Below are 18,121 nucleotides of genomic sequence, written 5' to 3'. Positions count from 1 at the left end.
TGACTTTTCCATCAGCAACTTTTTGCTCTGGGGTTGACATCCCTTGTGTTTTTTGCACTCTTCCAGATGTGTGCTTTTTTCACACTCCGCTTTATTAGAGCACATCTGGACATAAGAGATACACAAAATGACCACAATACCACAAAACACACAACACACACGGAGTGAAGGCTGTACTTCAAGCGTTAATGTAACAGACACATAAACACGGATGGAAAATCAGTTCGAGCTTAGGAGGGAGCACAAGAGGTTTAATTACCTTTTGCGCAACATAGACATTGTTGACATAGATATTTATGTATAAACATTTTCAAAAACATTACTTAGCGTTCAGATCGTTTACTAAATTTGAAGATGTCAGACTTTGAGACTGAAAAGACAACTCTTTAGAGAGTGCGAAAAGCATTAAAAGAACATTGTGTGGATTTTTTTTCTTTCTGTAGTTGCCAGGACCATAACAGAGGGAACGTCTTTTTTAACAACCCTGAACATCCGCTTCTTTCCAAATTCAGTGAGTTTTTCAGGAAGGAGTACAAGGGGAAGACAAGATCTGGCCAGCAGCAGATGAACAAAGTCACAGCAAGAGAAGGGAGTACACAGAGCGTGTGTTTGTCACGAAAGAGAAAGAAAACCAAAACAATTTTACTTCAACTCCTTTTCTGCTACTTCCAAATTTCATTTCTGAATTCAAAGTACTAGGAGGACCGCTTGGGTGATACCAAAGATTATTTTCACAATAAATGAATCCGCCAGGTATTAATTCAATTAAAATGATAAAAACTTTCAGAGAATTACCTAAATCCACAACCGATACATGTTGGTAGTTATCAACAGTCCACATCCCCAAAATGTGCAGTTTTTTTTTTTTTTTTTTTTAATCACTGAAGAAAATCTGAAAATATTTCACTTTTGAGAAACTGGAACCTTTGTAATTCAGCATTTTGCTTTTTGATGACTGAACATAAACAAGTGAGACCCATAATCAAGAATAAACTAAATCTAAACAGCCATAGTTGAGGGCATTAACAAGACAGATGTGCCCCACAGTAATTATGTTTCAAGGACATAAAGAGAAAGTCCAGTGTGATGAGACTTCACGTCACACAGAATAAAGACTTTTGTGTCCATCTCACTGCTATATGACACACTGGTGCAGGTGTAGACAGGGCAGTGGGGAAGCTGGTGTGTGTGTGTGTGTGTGTGTGTGTGTGTGTGTGTGTGTGTGTGTGTGTGTGTGTGTGTGTGTGTGTGTGTGTGTGTGTGTGTGTGTGTGTGTGTGTGTGTGTGTGTGTGTGTGTGTGTGTGTGTGTGTGTGTTGCTGACGAGGCACCTGCAAACTCTGGCGTACCGCAGCATAAATAAAGAGCCTGTGAGGGCACACAAACAGGCTCATTGTGGGGCTGCTGCAGACATCTGTTGCTGACGACAAAAATGCTGGCTCAAAAAGTGTGATGAGAGATACAACGGACAGGCTTTCACATCCTGCAAGAAAGGTTACTTTATCGTCCATAAAATTCTGCTGATAACATAGATCTGCACAGATGTAAATTCCCATGCTGTGAGACTAATAAAGGATTTCTGATTCTGATGCTGATGTAGCGCTCGTGCAATTATTTTCAAATGCAACTATTTTAATTCTAGTTATGAAACAGAGAAAAAATGTTTACTTCCCAGAGACAAAGGTGACATATCAAGAAGTTTCTTGTTTAAGGAGAAGACTCTGGAAATGGAAATGCATTTAGTATCACGTGAAAAGCTGAAACAAGGAGGTTTTCTCATTTTCTGCTTGACAAATGATTGAAATATTTGATTACCAAAACAGTTGAAAATTATTGTATCTGTAAGTTGACCTATACTTTAGATATACTCTATACATCGATGTCAAGTAAAAGAGTCTGTGTCAACCAATGTATTCAAAAAAGTCCCTTATTTATCTGTTACGTGCATAAGATCCAGCTGGAGGTCTGAGTAAGTAATGAGTCTGTTTTGACCGGCTACACATTGAAACGAAACTCAGCTTAGAAGTCAAACCAATCACCCCTTGATGAAGTTTCACCAAATCTTTCTGTAACCTCTGACCTCAAGCTGTTACAGTCAGAGCGAGAAAGCTGTATCAACACGAGCCTCTGCTCCGTAGTTGACAAAGCAGGAACAGTATGTACTCCTCTTTCCAGACAGTGGTACCAGGCTTCATGTATACAGTTTCAGAGGAAAATAACAGCTTGGCACCGGGTAGGAGAGATAAATAGTCGGGGGAAAGTAGCAGCTGTTCTTGGCATTTGTCATCTCCAGTTGTAACACTTGTAAATGTTGTTATCATTTCTTAAAAATCTGACCAGATTAAACTAGCTGAATGAAATACATGACAATGACAAAGTAACAGTTTTAGAGATTGCAAGTCATTGCTTCAATTTGATAGGAAGATTTCCACCAAATTTGTGGGTTTTTAAGGGAAAATGGCAAACAATGTTGGCATGTGGAGTCTTAACAAGTTTATTCAGCATCTGTGGTTAAAGAGTCGCCAGAAACTTCATCACATCTTCCTTTGACATTTGAAAAAACACAAATAGCTACAAATCAAACATTGGGAAACACACTTTCTCAACTGTTATGGGTTGTATGTTAAGATAAGAAAGGTATTTTTCTCAGTATTTCTCTTTTAACGAGCACAAGTTAAACCCTAGGTTAAAGGTTCCAGTCTGACCAAGAGAACTGAACAGTAAATATGTTCAAACTGAGATTACAGCTAAAAATTTAGAAAAACATCAAGCATACAAGAAGGTGTTTTGGGGGCTTTTATGGTTGTATGATATGACTTTTTTATCTTTGTGTGTTTTTCCTCACAAAAAAATCATTCTTTAATCTGGTTTGAATACCAGAGATATGAACTTCTAATAAAGGGATGAAGTGGATGAGTATGGAAGGTAAACTCAAAGGGCACAGGAGCTTAAACACTCCTATAAAGGTAACAAGAGGTTCAGTGTCAAGACTTCTGCTTCATGTTTGGTGAGTTAATAAAACAACAAATAGTGGAATATAATAAACTGAAGAATAACAGATAATACAAAGTTGAACTAAGATCTCTCTGAGATTGATTCTCCTGTTCATTTTGTGCCAGATCAGCCTTTCCTCGATCATCTGGGACAACCTGGAGCATAACACTCTAGACATAAGGCTTGTTGTTACGTGATCCTCAAGACAAGGAGATTAGTTCCCCGAAATCTAATGTAACTGTATTCTGCAACAACACAGCTAACCTCAAGTTGCTACACAAACAATTCTGTGGTGAGTTGCTTGTGTAACTTGCTACTGTGTGTTTGTTTTGCTCATAACAATAATGTACTTAGGCTACTTCAGTCCAGCACAGCAGAGATAACAAGGTACTCTAAAGTTGCACGCTGCATGTTACTCAACCTGGGAATGCACCTATGGACGAAGCCCCAATGTAAGCTTTCACACTGACGAGTATTTCACCTAACACACAACACTGTAACCTCACTCTCAGCTCTGCACATAAATGACCCTCCAACATTACCCTCATCTCTTTTTCCCGACCTGGCTGGAGGAAAACAACACTTTCAGAGCATAGTAAATCTCTCTCGACCCCGCCCAGTTAGTGGAGGTCCTAGTAATACACACTAATCCTAAACAGTGAAAGAAGAGTGTCTGGGGAGATGGTATTAAATGTGTGTTGGCATTTCTGTCTCTGAATGCATTGAGGTAGCAGTGAAGGAGATGCTGAGAAGTGACCTAGACAGACACAGGAGTGTTTCTGTTGGCCGACAACAACGGAGGAGAACCACAGGAGCTCCAGATCTCACCAATCATCAAGGCCCTTACATGCACATGAATGAAACAACTAGTGTGTGGTATTAATCATTGAGATGTGTTGTACATTATCAAATAACTACCATAATTACATTATGTCTGACATGTTTCCTCTGCTCTGAAGACAAACCTAAATCAGGGTATGGAAAAATAAAAACTGTCAAAGCCACCATAATGGCTTATGAAGTTGTTCTACAGTGACACATAGTAACGTTTTTGGTCACGTGATAAATGCATGTTGAACATTAGCTCTCTCAAAGCTGTGTTTGCTCGCCAACAACTCCCGAGAAAATGTCTGCCCAAAAAAGTTGGCGTACAGATGGGTCAGCTCTTTCTTACAGCTTTTTAACTGGAAACAGCTGCCTACTGGGGTCGATGAGAACTTCTAAGAAACAACTAAAAGTATTCAGTAAATCTCTTCATCAAACAAGCCAAACAATGAGATAAAACAAGCCAAAAACAATGTTAGAAATCGATTCTGGAGCTGTAATTACTTAATCAATTAGTAATTAGATTATGGTCTATACAATGGGAAGCAATCCCCTTACTATAAAATTTCACAGAGCCCAAATATCACGTGGCTTTTGTTTTACCTTTAGTCCACAACTCCAAAATGTTCTGTTAACTAGGGTATAAGAAAAGCCTAATATCCGTATACGGTATATTTCATTAAATGTTTATCAAAATATTAAATAAATGATGTGGATTACCTTTTCAAATGTTTTGTATGTTTGTTTCCAATCATGGTAGATATTAACATTTGTAACATTAATCTCTATTGCACCTTATACAAGTTGCCATAAAATAAGTACACACACACACACACACACACACACACACACACACACACACACACACACACACACACACACACACACACACACACACACACACACACACACACACACACACACACACACACACACACACACACACACACACACACACACACACACACACACACACACACACACACACACACACACACACACACACACACACACACACACACACACACACACACACACACACACACACACACACACACACACACACACACACACACACACACACCTTGGAGAGCAGATTGTGATGATGCAGTGTCAGAGTGAGCGGCGTGAGGTAACCCCATACTCTCCTTTCTGACCCGGGGGGGGGGGGGGTAAGGAGACTGCTGAGCTCATATTAAGCTGCCACTTGGCTCACATGTAAAAACAAATGACCACACTTCCTGTGAACAGTCTTAGTTTTCAGCAGTGTCAACAACCAGGTTCCAGTTCCCTCTCATCATAGTAAAATGTTATTGCCCTATTTTGGTACCATAAAATTCTGTGAATTGCAAGCTTTATGTTTTATTCAAAAAAAGACATTTGTTATAACGTTGTTGTAATGTTCCTTTTTTACAAACTGTTTTTGCCGGTTTTACATTTGTGCTGATAGTCAATTCTGAAGATATATATACAGCGAACATTGGTAAATAGTAAATTACAAAAATATGCAGTTATGGTAACTATACTTCTACCCAACGCCCCATTTTAAGCACACCTCTCTTTATTATAACTACTTTGGACATTCATTCCCCGAATGTGCTTTAAATCATTCCTAAATATCAGGTAGCCACCTGAAAACTCAAAAGGCTAACATCTGGATACAAAGCCTGGGAGGTATTTAAACCATAGATGATGACTAGCTAGCACATGAAAACTACAATTAAATAACTATAGTGCACCAACAAGAATTTATCCCGAACCACGCAAGATACATTTTAAATCAAACATTTGTCAATCCAACAGTTATTGGGTCATTGTAGGGATATTGCAAAGACCTAAAAAAGAGAGAAAGGTCAATTATGAAGTAGCAAACTCAGCAAAGACTAAACATCTGCACTGACCTATCGTTACTGATTTGCACTGTTGAAACAAATGGACATCAAGCAGAGAATCAAGCAGCTTTTACACCTCCAGTGCTACAATAGCAATTATACACAGACTTTCTTCAAAGGGGCCTATTATCCATTGCACTAAAGTCTAAATGCATGTCTAATGCTAAAGTCAGTGTTGTTGAATTAAAATATAATCACACAAGGTTATGGATTGGGTAAAAGGGATTTCTATTATGCATTGCAACTACATTCTTAAGAGTCAAAACTTCCGGTATCAAATGTTTGATGTTTGCATGGAGACAAAAGAGAGCCAAACTATTTCACACCATAAATTCCAATGTGCAAGTACTGTACAAAGGAATTTAAAGCTTAATGTCAATTGGAGTCATATCTGGTGCCAGAAGGAAAACAACGTCAGGAATGACAGACAGCAGATAAGCACTGAAGCAACATCAGGTGAAGTATTTGTCGCATTTCACTTATGTTTGTACTCGTCTTCATTGTTCAGGGTCAATTTAAGTCCAAAGATGTTGAAGCATCAGTCAGATCTGTATTTTCCCCTTCAATCTCTAACCCACAATAGAATTCTTCCACATCTCTGTTTGCCTTCATTTGGAATAAAAGCAATGTTCAAACTAAATACTGTAACTCACTGTGGTTCAAATGGTTTATGTTTTCATCTCCTTTAAGATGAGCTTTATTAATTGAAGCACTTGAGCGATAGGTCTTGTCAGGATCTTAACAAGTAACAGTAGCAGCTGTTGGCTGGTTTCCAGAAAGACCAAAACCTCTTGTAAGTGATATCCTCTATCAGGAGTTTTAAAAAAAAAAACCTCTCCCTCTCTTCACTTTAGGCTCCGGGCAGAGCTTGCCCTGCGACTGACAGTCAGCAGGAAACGGCTGTCTGCTATGCTAAAGGATTGTTGACTTTAGGGGGAGGCTCAACACTATCCTGGTTTTCGTTATCAGACATTTCTGGATATAATCCCGACCCAGTCACAAACATGTAAGAAAATATGATGTTCATCTCCAAACTAAACACCCTCTCTCTGACATGAAGCTAGAATCTAAACCTTTCAAGCCATAATCCTTCTGAAGTCAAAAATGGCTTTAAACCACTTGTTTCACATACTTCCATTACTCCCAAACACCTACAAACGGACTTTGATGTTGAAAATCATGGTTCCTCTTCAAGCCAACTGAACACAACTCTTGAAAAGCAATGGCCCATGTCAAAGTTCAAGGTTGAATTGAAAGCTCTTTACATTAGAATTTGAAAACATGAACTCCAGTTAAAGTCTCTACTCTTTACCGTGACCAGGGCATCAGTCTCTGTGATGAAAAACAACTACACACAATTATAGAAAGAGATGAATAAACACGAACCAATCAACAGAAGGCACTGAAAATTGTGTGTAGCATTCCTCATGTGCTGCTTGTCAACTTTCCTGAATGAAGAGCTTTAAGAAAATGAAGATTAATTATTCCTATGAGGTAATACCGGCTGCTGTTCCACCCCTCCTCTGCTCTATCTCGCTCTTCAGTAGCACCGCAGCTCGAGTCTTGGCATTAATCACCAGCGGGTAGATACGCAATCTTACTGTGCAAACAATTAAAGGCTGCTCCTCTGCACTCAAAACTACTCACTCGTGTTGCTCCGTTGAGGATTAACCAAATATGCTTACACATTAACCCGGGAGTCATACCGATGAATGGAATTCCTGGGAGCTGTGTTTGCTAAACCGAAGGCAATAAAACACATTGTAGAGCTACTTGTTGCAAAGGGTGCTTTCTTTGCCAGTTAACTTTGAACTTGGCTTCTTACTAAGCTGTCAGCTTTAACTTGACACTGATACAGAGGAAATTGGCAGCCTTTTTTATATGACATGGGGAGGAAGTGAAATAAATAATTTAAATAATAGCAATTTAAACCAAGAGGCAAGAACCTCCAGGTGGACTTGCCATTAATTAAAAATATCATTAGTGTTTTGGCTGTTAGATAATGAGCAAGTGTTTCTGCTGGTTTTATATCCATAAGAAATATCAGAATGAATGTATGCACTTTTCTGAGCCGCAACTGTTCTTTGTAAGTGAATCAAGTGCAAACAGCAGGTGGTCAGCTGGCATGACAGTTACAAACCTTTATAAATGACCACACACTCTTGACAATCAGCAACCAGTATTTACTTTGTTGACTGGCAGCATTGTGCATGCAGTTAAAGGCTGTTATGCAATGGTCAGGAATTCAGTTGATGTTGAGAAGACAAATGAGAAAACAATGTGCGGTTGTGAATTTGTCAAAGTCTCTTGACTGCCTTGCCTTTCTTTAAAGTGACAGGTCCCTGAAGAGGCAAAAGAATATGAGAGGAATGTCTTGACTGATATGAAAACAACCAGTTTCCCTCACAACCTTTGACTGGGCCTCTACAGGGTCTACCTTGAGACAACCTTTCCACTGTGCAACAAAAAAAGAACTGTAATCACAAAAACAAGAATCCACAACTGTAACCACTGAACCAGCCACTTGCAGTACGAGATAGAGAGATCCTCTGTGTGCTACATAATCCCCTCACAGCTGGACTGAAACCTCTGTATGGGGACACAACCCGGGGCCAACCATAGAGACAGTTGTGGATAAGCAGTGTTGTGTAACTGATGTTAATAGCCACACAGAAACACATTCACAGCGAGTCATGTCGAGTATGGTGGTAGGAATCAATCGATTTATACAGGACAACATCACGGCTCACACATATTGATGTAATCTAAATGTATCCAGATGTAATACTTCACTTTTTATGTTATGGTTCAATTAATCTGCACTGTGTTTTAATGTGAATTCAAGTCAAGTCTCTAGTCATTCAAGCCAAGTATCAAGTCAGTTTGTTTCAGCCAACTTGAAACTAAAAGCCTGCAGAAACATCCGAGACAGGATCTGGGTAATGAGGTCTTGAGCAGAGCTTTTTTAATGTAATGAAAGCTCCTTAATAAACTGTGGCAACTAATATGTTGACTTGATCACTCCAAGTCCAGTCAAGAATCAATTTAATTTATACCAAGATCACTAATGAAATTATTTCTCTTAAGGGGCTTTACAATCCGCACAGGAGTTGATACTCTGTCCTTTTAAGTCTTGGTTAAGTTGAGGAAAAACTAAGATTCACAGTTTTGACACAAATGTTTTTCCTTAAGTAACTAAGGTCTCATTTTTATGGAGTCAAACAGACAAAAAAAGTCTCACATCACTCAGGTCTCAAGTCCTCATTGTTGTAACTTGGGTTTGACTCCAGGCCAAGTCTCACAGCTTTGATGACAACAGAGCATTTTTGCAAACAACATATAAGTTTGTATTGAATCCCAGATTTCTCATGTTTCACTTACCTCTAGTACTGGCCCGGCCCCAAGGATGATCTGCTCCACTCCACTGGCAAAACCTTTCTGGCTGAGAGCGGTCAGATGATGGATGAGAAAGTTTGTGCTTTGTGTCTTCCCAGAGCCACTCTCCCCAGATATAACAATGCACTGATTTCTCTCCTTCTGCAGCATGGCATGGTACGCCACGTCTGCCACCGCGTAAATATGTGGCTCCAAATCTCCCAGCGTGTGGTTGTCATACATCTTAACATACTTGGGGTTGTAAATGGGCAGGAACTTGAAGGGGTTAATGACGATGAGAATGCTTCCAACATACGTGTAGATCTTTTCCTGGCGAAAGCGCGAGCGCAGGTTGTCCAGCAGTGAGCGTTCGTTGAGCTCCGGCAGGCAGCAAAGATCTGCGTGGTCACCCTGAGCCTCAGGCTGTGGGAGCAGTCCACGTTCCACCATACGCCTGCGCTCCTCTGTGACCTGCAGCCACATCTGGAGGCTGCCCCCATAGTGAATAGAGCCATCCAGGTTCTTCTGCCTGAGAAGGAAGCGGTAGTCTTCACCGCCAGACAGTGGCCGATGCTCTAGTGCCACTCGGGGCCAGAGCATCATCCTCTGCACGGGGCAGTCGCTGGGGTTGAGAATCCATTCTTCCCCACCAAATTCCTTCACTTCAGCCAGAACATAACACCTGGTGCGGTCCAGCTGCAGGCGTTCGATGACGCGTTCGATGGCCTCAGCTGCTGTGGTGGTCTTGCGGGCACTGATCGGGCAGTAGATGGTTCCCTCAGCCAGAGAGCCAGGGTAGATGCGCACGGTGAACTCTGAGTTCTCGAAGCGTGGCCGCCGGCCCAGGGTGCCCATGCCCCCGACGCCATCACGAGTACTCATGGCGGAGCAGAAGTTCCCATTAGCAGCAACTCGGCACTGGCACGTCCTTTACTGGGCTGGAGAGACCTCCGGTTCAAGACATTACCACTGTAAAGCAGAAGACAAAAGACTGATTAATACCCTGAGGATTTAAGTTTGGGAGGAATATCACCTGTTTCTAAATGAACACTTCAAGATTCCACAAAAATAGATAGACATCCAGCACTAGCAGGACTCATCAAACACTGCAACAAAAACAGACTTATACCAACTGTTGAATCAATCCCTCTGCAGTCAGCCAGATTACGAAACGTGTCAGATTATGACGGACTCCATGTGCTATTATGTAATGGACTGAAAGGCCCACATTTTTTGCAGGAGCCCCGACATGCAGAGTCATAAAGGATAAAGGATAAGTCAACGGGATCTACAGGATTACCATTAACACAAAAACACACACCCAAGCACACACTTAAGCCTTCGCCAACGCAGAGAACAGCAGCTGCCACACTCTTTGCTGAAGACACAATCACGCCATTCACAAGTACCCTCTGTAATACATAGTGGAGGGGCGTCTTGGGATGAGAAGAGGCCACAGAGAAAAAGACCAGTGACAAAAACTCTGCTGCTCAATGAAATGTTCTATGCATTCCAGGAGTTGTTGTTTGACATGCTGTCATTTGTTTTTATGTTGCACCCCCTTTCTGTCAACTCCTCTCGTCAGTTCTACTCCAAATACTGATTCTCAAAGAAGAAAAATGGGCATTATCTTGTGACTATTGGCTTTCTTTTTGCAGGTAGGTAAGTAATAGCAACATTGCGTTACTTAGGTTTGCCCTAACAAATAAAGACGGTGTTGTGGAACCATTTCATTCTGCTCCATAAAGAGCTAAATGTGTGTCTTAATTAGTATCCCTGCATCTTTTTAAATGGTGCTTTATTCTGAGCCTCTGTTTGAAACGGATTATTTTAAGTAGAAATGAAATTGCTGATGCTGTATACGTCAATAACTGAGAAATAATTTAATATTTTCATCTATAAAATGTCAGAACATAGTAAAAATGCCTGTTTTTTTATACCCAGCTGAGGTTGTCTTCAAATCTACTGAATAACATTCCAATCTGACAATTGTCATTTACAAAGACAATTTACAAATGTACCCATTTGAGAAGAGGGAACGAGGCAATATTACTTTCTATTTCACCTGTCTGAGGCCTTTAAAAAGTGTTATCAGTTTTTGTTTTCCTTTATCTACATCTCTTTATATTAATGAATTTACTTTCTGAATTTGACTAGAAGATCTATGCATAATGCAATGTAATGTACTCAATACATCACAGCTACCAACGGATGAGTCGAATCTACCTAACAGTCTGTAAAGAATGAAGTCCATTGCCAGCTGTACTTTCTATAAATAGACTTATTGAATTCTTCATAGCTTTAACAACCCTTTCTACTTTACAGGCCTCATTATAATATAAACATGTTCTTAGTATCAGAATGCATTACTGACGGAAAGGATAATTCTCTTCTTCTACTATCAAACTGGATGAGCAGCAAGACCACAGCAGAAGAAAAAGTGCAAACAGGAAATGGATGAGGGACACGTGTAGTTGGTGCGCAGAGTGCAGTACAAAGGGTTCCTGCACCCCTGGTCATTTCCTGCCGCCCCATATCCCACCTCTCATGCCATGTGTCGCCTCAGCAACTTTAGTATGACCATGAGGCGCACAAACACATGCACAGGACCTCTTCTCTTTCCACATACAGACACACACCCATGTGAGACAAAAACAAACTCATCAGCTCTTTTAAACTCCAAACAATGCATTCAGTCTGACTGAATTAAGCTGAAGCCAAACACACAGAGCCAATGGTAGGTATTGACTGACTGTGATTAATGTATGTGTGTGTCTGTATGTGTGTGTTTTGAGCAGCGAGTTAAAGGGCCCGCGCCTGGAACAGATGGTCAGCTCGATGCTTAAAGGATAGGGAGGAGGGATTTAGGGTTGTGGCCATGCTGGCTGCTGCTCTGTTTACCATCACTGAGCACAAACAACTGACAGACAAAAAAAAAGCTGACTGAACATCTCCCGATAACTATCAAGTATATCTGTCTTTTAATGCTGTACCATACAACTACAGCCAAGAATGAAGGTCAGGTGAGAGAAATCCAGCACATATTGGGGGATGGGATGATGTGATGAAAACATGTACATTTATACCAAATCGATTGCCAGAAGCATCAGACATGTACTGTATATGAAGTGTATTTCATTAAAAAAAAACACATTCAATGATTTGAATAATTAAATCAATAAAACAATTCTGCACAAATATGATACTTTTTTGAAAAACATAAATTGCATTCAGGGCACTGAAGGCCTCACCCACAAAAAAAATATATTAACCAGCATAGAAATTAAATGGGCTGCTCTGTCCTTCTGACGGCAGACCACCAGACTGTGTTTTTACTTATTCCTTGTTGACAGATATTTAGAGGATTAGTTTTAAAGATATAAAATGACAAGGAAGGAGGTGGTGATCAGCCACGATAAAACCCGACATCATGTTGTTCCTGTTGTATCTAAAAAAAGTAACATGCTGTCAACCACACTTTTGTCCCATCAGTGACAACAACCGCCCTAAATGTAGCCGCTGTTCAGGGGAATCATAAAAAACTCATTGTGAATGCTAATTTTGTGTCTGAGAAGGAAATATCTTTTTAGATAAGGTCTGACAGGCCTGCATGTAGATGTTCTACAAAAGAACAATATGTGTGCCCTAGACTGGGAAAAAAAGACACATAAAAAACTGCTTGTGAAGGACAACTGAGTCTCTAAACTTTCCAACATAATCACATTTGTTGCACTTTTTGGAAACCAATCAAAGTATTCTGTACCCGCACGCACGCACGCACGCACGCACTCACGCACACACAGTACAGATGCACATTCACATCCTGCATAACAGCATTACTCACATTGTGCCATGACAACTATTTAAATTTGCAAATCTACAGCCACAAAGCAACAGTGGAAAGAAAAAATGTTTGAAACATGATGTCATTCTACCTGAGCGCTGTGCATCCGTGTCTGCAAGGTACATTTAAAAGAAAAGGGTTTGAAGTAGATAAGCGCAAAGTTTGTGCCCTGAAGGAAGTGACAAAGCAGAATGGGGGAGCAGCTGGAAGAGACCTGCAGCGGCCTCTTCTTCATCTCAGCCCTCTATGAACAACTGAACCAGAAACAGCTCTGGTTACTACCTGAACACTCCTAGATTAGGAATAGCTGTCAAGTAATCTGACTAAGAATCTGTTCGAGGGGACTTTTCCAAGATACAGCAGATCCAGACCGGCTAAATCTCAACTAAGATATCGACAAACAACAAAGCTGTAAATCCCACAAAGCAAATGCCTGATTTGTAAAACAAACAATACATGCATTTTTGCTTTGAGTTAAACTTAGGTCATCTGATTTCACTAAAGCTAAGAGTATGTTTGAGCTTCTGTACTGGGATCAGTGGATTAAAACAACCTAAAGCCTGAGCGAAACATGAACAATAATGTGTTGTATTCAGGAAATACATCAAATAAAAAAGGCTCCCTTTTTCTTCGTATGCAGAGGGTTTTGTAAAGTGTGCATTAAACAGCTGGACAGTTTTTTAAACTGTATTACATCTCGGTGAAGGGCTGTTGTTATAAACAACCACCGCACATTTTATTGGTTTGTAGGTCTGAGAATGTGATTTCTGAAATGATGCTCACAAAATGAATCTTATTTTAATTTTTTTAATTTTTATTTATTTCAATTCTTGAGAGGAGTACACTCTGCATTCTTTTCATAGGTGACATTAAACAGGTTGAACCACGTGAGTCAGACTCTTCAATGGCTGCCATTGTTTTACAGCAGTGAAGGATCAAGTTTGGTCAGCTTTCTACGATGTGAAGTCATCTTTCTGAAAAGCCTCACATGTTTGTGTGTCACCGTCATCCAGGCCAAGCTTTTGTACACAGGGCTCATAATGTTGTGGTGGCTCTTAATTGTACCTTTAGCTACAGGGAATTTGAATGTGGTATACTAAGGCGTGCGTCTGGACTGTGAACTCTCACGTCTGGTCTACACGTTTTTATTGGTTCATTTGCAAATCTGACAGTTATGTGGAGCCAATTTTAGCTGCTGTTTATTAGCTACATGTCAAAGATGGGTTTCTTACTGTGTAGATTTGGTTTGTGTCAGTCATAGAAATTAGTCTGCAAGCAATTGTTGCTAAAAGTTAGAGCTCAGATCTGACCTCATTGGGGTCAGATCATAGGGTAATTGGTAATAATAACAATAATCTTCTTTTGACTATTTGCACACAGTTTGCAAAAATTCGTACAAAATTCACAAGATACTGAACAAACAAAGTCCAAATAACTTTCGTTTTTCCGTTTGTTTTTTAATTGTTAAAAGCAGAAATGGTGGAATCAGAACAGTTCTGTTAAAGAAGATACCATATATAATTTCATATGTAACTTTATATGCCAGGAATGTTTTTACACGTTTCATTTGATAAACCTTGAGTCATAAAAAAGATCAATGCAGCAAAGCTACAGGCCACTTAAAGTTTCACTGGGCGTGTTCATAATTAATGAAGTATGTGCTATGCTTCTTAACTTATTCACTGATGGGTGTGTCTTATTGCATATACTACTTTTGAAACGTTTTAAACACATGTTTGGCCCTATTAATTGTACTTGTTTAAAATTACTGCATCAGCCAAACAGCTCTAAAACGAGGTAAAATTTAAGTTTGATAGAGTTTGTTGGTTTTAATTTCCACCACTAGACAATTACACCATAAGTACTTGAATGAAGCAACATGATTTGAAACCCTACAGGAAACTTTGCATTCAAGACATGAATGTGATATGAATTTCACATGATGGGAATGTTTTTGGATGCAACATGTTTGATATTCTTAGCTACTTTATTGCTAGCTGAGTAAGTTGTAACCTGAATTCCTCTTTTTAATTTGGAAAGTAGTTTGTAATACTCTGTGACAGAAGGGTGTGTTAGTTTATTGATGTCTACCTGTATCGCATGCGGAAAAGAAGGTGCTAACAATAGCAGTCCATTTGGGAGCAGATAAGGCACAGAGAGGCAGACTATGTTATGCAGTACAAATACCACACAGAAACTAATTTCCCTGCTTTTAATAGGGCTGCACTGCCTTCAAAAACAGGCCCAACCCCCCTCACTGTTACAAGCAAAGGAAATTGCACTTCACAAATAAAACACATACAGTATGAGCAGCCATAAAAAGAACTGTAAAGTAAAAAGGAACAAGCACAAGCAGCTAAAAAAAAAGGATGTACTTTGATTGTCATATGGAAGATATACTGAACAGGCTACAAAGAAAATAAAATGACGCCTGAAGCATTTCCTGCAAAAAAAAACTTCACATAATCTAGTTTAAGTGTACTGAGACTAAGAAGACATGTTGAGAGCAGACGTTTAAAACATGGCATTCCTTGGACAAATTGAGCCAGATTTGTGGCCCCCCTAATTTAAGAATCTGGCTTGGTTTCTGTAAGATTTAGTTGTTGTAGATGTATCAAACAATAGTCTTGCCAGAGAAAATAAGCCGGCATCTTAAACTGTACTTCCTGCAGAACAGACACCACGTTGTCTGTATTTTTTAGCTTTGCGGCTGCACATTTTTCCTCTTTTCTTCTTACTTTCCAGTCCTGGTAGGATTGCCAAAAGTAACACTGTCTTCTTCTCTTTTTGCCAACACTGTTGAGAATGTTGCCATCCAGTTTGAACAAACCTTATTAGGATTGTGACCTGTGTATCTGCCATCAGGATATTGGAAAAATGACAGGCCTAATTTTCATGAAGGTGATGTAAGGATGAAGCAGGGGCCAAAAAAGAAACCATTACATTTTGGAGTGGATCTATATCACAGGGTGGATGCTCAAATGTAATATTTGTTAACATTTTGGGATTGGGTACACCAAGCAATAAAAAAGGCATTTCACTCATCTTCTTTCTAGTGTCCATGTCATTTTCACATTAAGACATAAGGCTCATGAACACACTGAAGTCTTGAGAAACACACCCCACCAAATAAAATGGGACCATCTGTGGGGCATCTGACTGCAGCATTGGCTTTTGCAGAGGTCTGTGCTTTACGAGTGCCGTTCTAGTTTTCACATGTTAACATAATTTTCAGATAAATCCCTCTATAGTGTGGACATTGCTTTAGAGTGCAGAAGAGACGCAGTTGTATTATGAAAGGAACGGAGGGGTCAGCTGATTGATGAGTGGCAGTGGACGTGCCATACGAGAACCAACATGTCCAACAACTGCGCACACACACATAATTACAGGTCACCATTCCCTGCCCCGAATGTATCAATGTGTAACCCAACTCTGCCGCTGCAATGTCCCACAGAAAAAGTTCACCTTCAGCCTGGAGGCAACGCTGTAGTTGACAGAGAGCGGCTTTGACCTTGTCAAGCAAAGAGCTACAACTCTTCTGCGTGTTTTGGACTGTGTAGCAAGATGATAGTTGTAAAAACAAAAACTGCAGTCAACTAGTAAGCTTATTAGATATAATTTTTCATAAACAATTGTGATAGTTGAAGACATTTATCAAAGATAAATGCTTTGCCTGGTCACACCTACACCAGTCAGTTCAAAACAATAACACAGACAATTTTGCCCGCCTGCTTAAAGAAACTGAGAAACTTTTATGAGAAAAACCACAAAGGTGTTTGAGAGATCTCTCAAAGCTTAGTAACTGAACTCGTCGGGAAATTAAGAGTCTTTTCATTAAGTCGTAATTTTATACACGCTGTATAGGGCTACAATGTCTCATTTATAACTTTGTTGGTTGTTGGTGTGCCGCGGGAATTTTTGGGGATAAGAAATGTACCCCAGCTCAAAAAAGTTGAAAACACTGGCCTATAGAAAGCAGAAAGAAAGGGGAGCTGTTGTGACTGACCAGCCTTAGCATTTTCCAGCTTGTTAGCGTGTTGGCTGTTAGCCCCTGACAAGGAGTTTACCAAGTAGCCAAGTTCTAATGTCACTAAGCCTCTTGAAACAAACACTGCAGAATGATACATTGTTTATTTTCAACGTCACGTTATGGCAAGAAAAGGTTTAATTTATCTATGTTTTAATGTATCGTCAATAATTTTATCATTGGAAAGATGGTTAAAAGAAATAATTTGTGGATGTTACCTTGGATATATTATCTTTTGACCTTTTATAGGTTAAAAACATATTCAGTTAGGTGTAGAAAATTATCAACACCTTAATTAATGAAAACAACTGTTATTTATAGCTCCAGGTTCAACTTGGATTGAAGCAGAAATAAAAAGCCCTAAAACATAACTGTTTTCAAACCATTTCCTTTGGTGAAGTATAAACAACATTAGTGGACCATGCCATTAAGGCTGCTCAAAGTGAATGGTTGACAGAGGTTATTTCTTTGCTAGACTGTGTGGTAAATTGACTGTAACATGAAGATATGGCACAGCAGCCAAGTGTAACTTCTCCCTGTAATTAACTCACTGGTGAATGACCATGTTTGACGCTAATTTCGGTCAATGGAAACTGGGAGTGCAGGATGCCAATACTGTAGTCAGCGTCTTCAACATTTTAAGTTTTGATGCCTTGTTAAAATTACAGTTAATGCTTCCTTAAAGTTAAAATGAGTAGACTGCTCCAGAACCTGGGCTTTTTTCCCACACCAGCAGATTTGCCAACATAGGAAATACTGTATCTTTCTCGGAGTAGTGCTTACAGTGATTAAAAGATGCTCTCCCTCTTGAAATGATATTTTAAACTGGTGATGACAACTGATTTGTAACTTCTATGGACTCACACAGGAACCTTTTTTATTCTTTTAATATAATAGTGATAAATGAACATTTCCTATCATTTTAACCAAACTACAGATGTTTGAAAGCAATCCAAAGAACCAGTATTGGGGGAAATACTTCATAGATTGGTGTTGTAAAAATAACCAGACAGCGAGCATTTCACAGTGACTTTGACAAACAAATAGAGCTTCTTAAGACAAGCCTTACACAATTAAAGTAATATCACCTGGAAATAAGAATATCAATAAAGCCCACATGTGTAGCTCAGTGAGATGTACTACTCTGATAAACCATTAAAGA

General features: G+C 39.6%; 1 protein-coding gene across 1 annotated transcript in view; it reads right to left on the bottom strand.

Moving 5' to 3' along the window:
* The window catches only part of myo9aa (myosin IXAa), a 93,808-nt gene that overhangs the window by 63,476 nt on the left and 12,211 nt on the right, over positions 1 to 18,121 (bottom strand). Inside the window, 1 exon segment of the mRNA XM_063881495.1 lies at positions 9,092 to 10,054. Within this exon segment, the coding sequence (XP_063737565.1) occupies positions 9,092 to 9,967 (876 nt within the window). The 5' untranslated portion in view covers positions 9,968 to 10,054.

The sequence above is a fragment of the Eleginops maclovinus genome, chromosome 4, assembly GCF_036324505.1.
Source record: "Eleginops maclovinus isolate JMC-PN-2008 ecotype Puerto Natales chromosome 4, JC_Emac_rtc_rv5, whole genome shotgun sequence".
In the NCBI taxonomy this organism is placed as follows: Eukaryota; Metazoa; Chordata; class Actinopteri; order Perciformes; family Eleginopidae; genus Eleginops; species Eleginops maclovinus.
The sequence above is the reverse complement of the archived record's forward strand: the minus strand, read 5'-3'. Positions and strand labels throughout refer to the sequence as shown.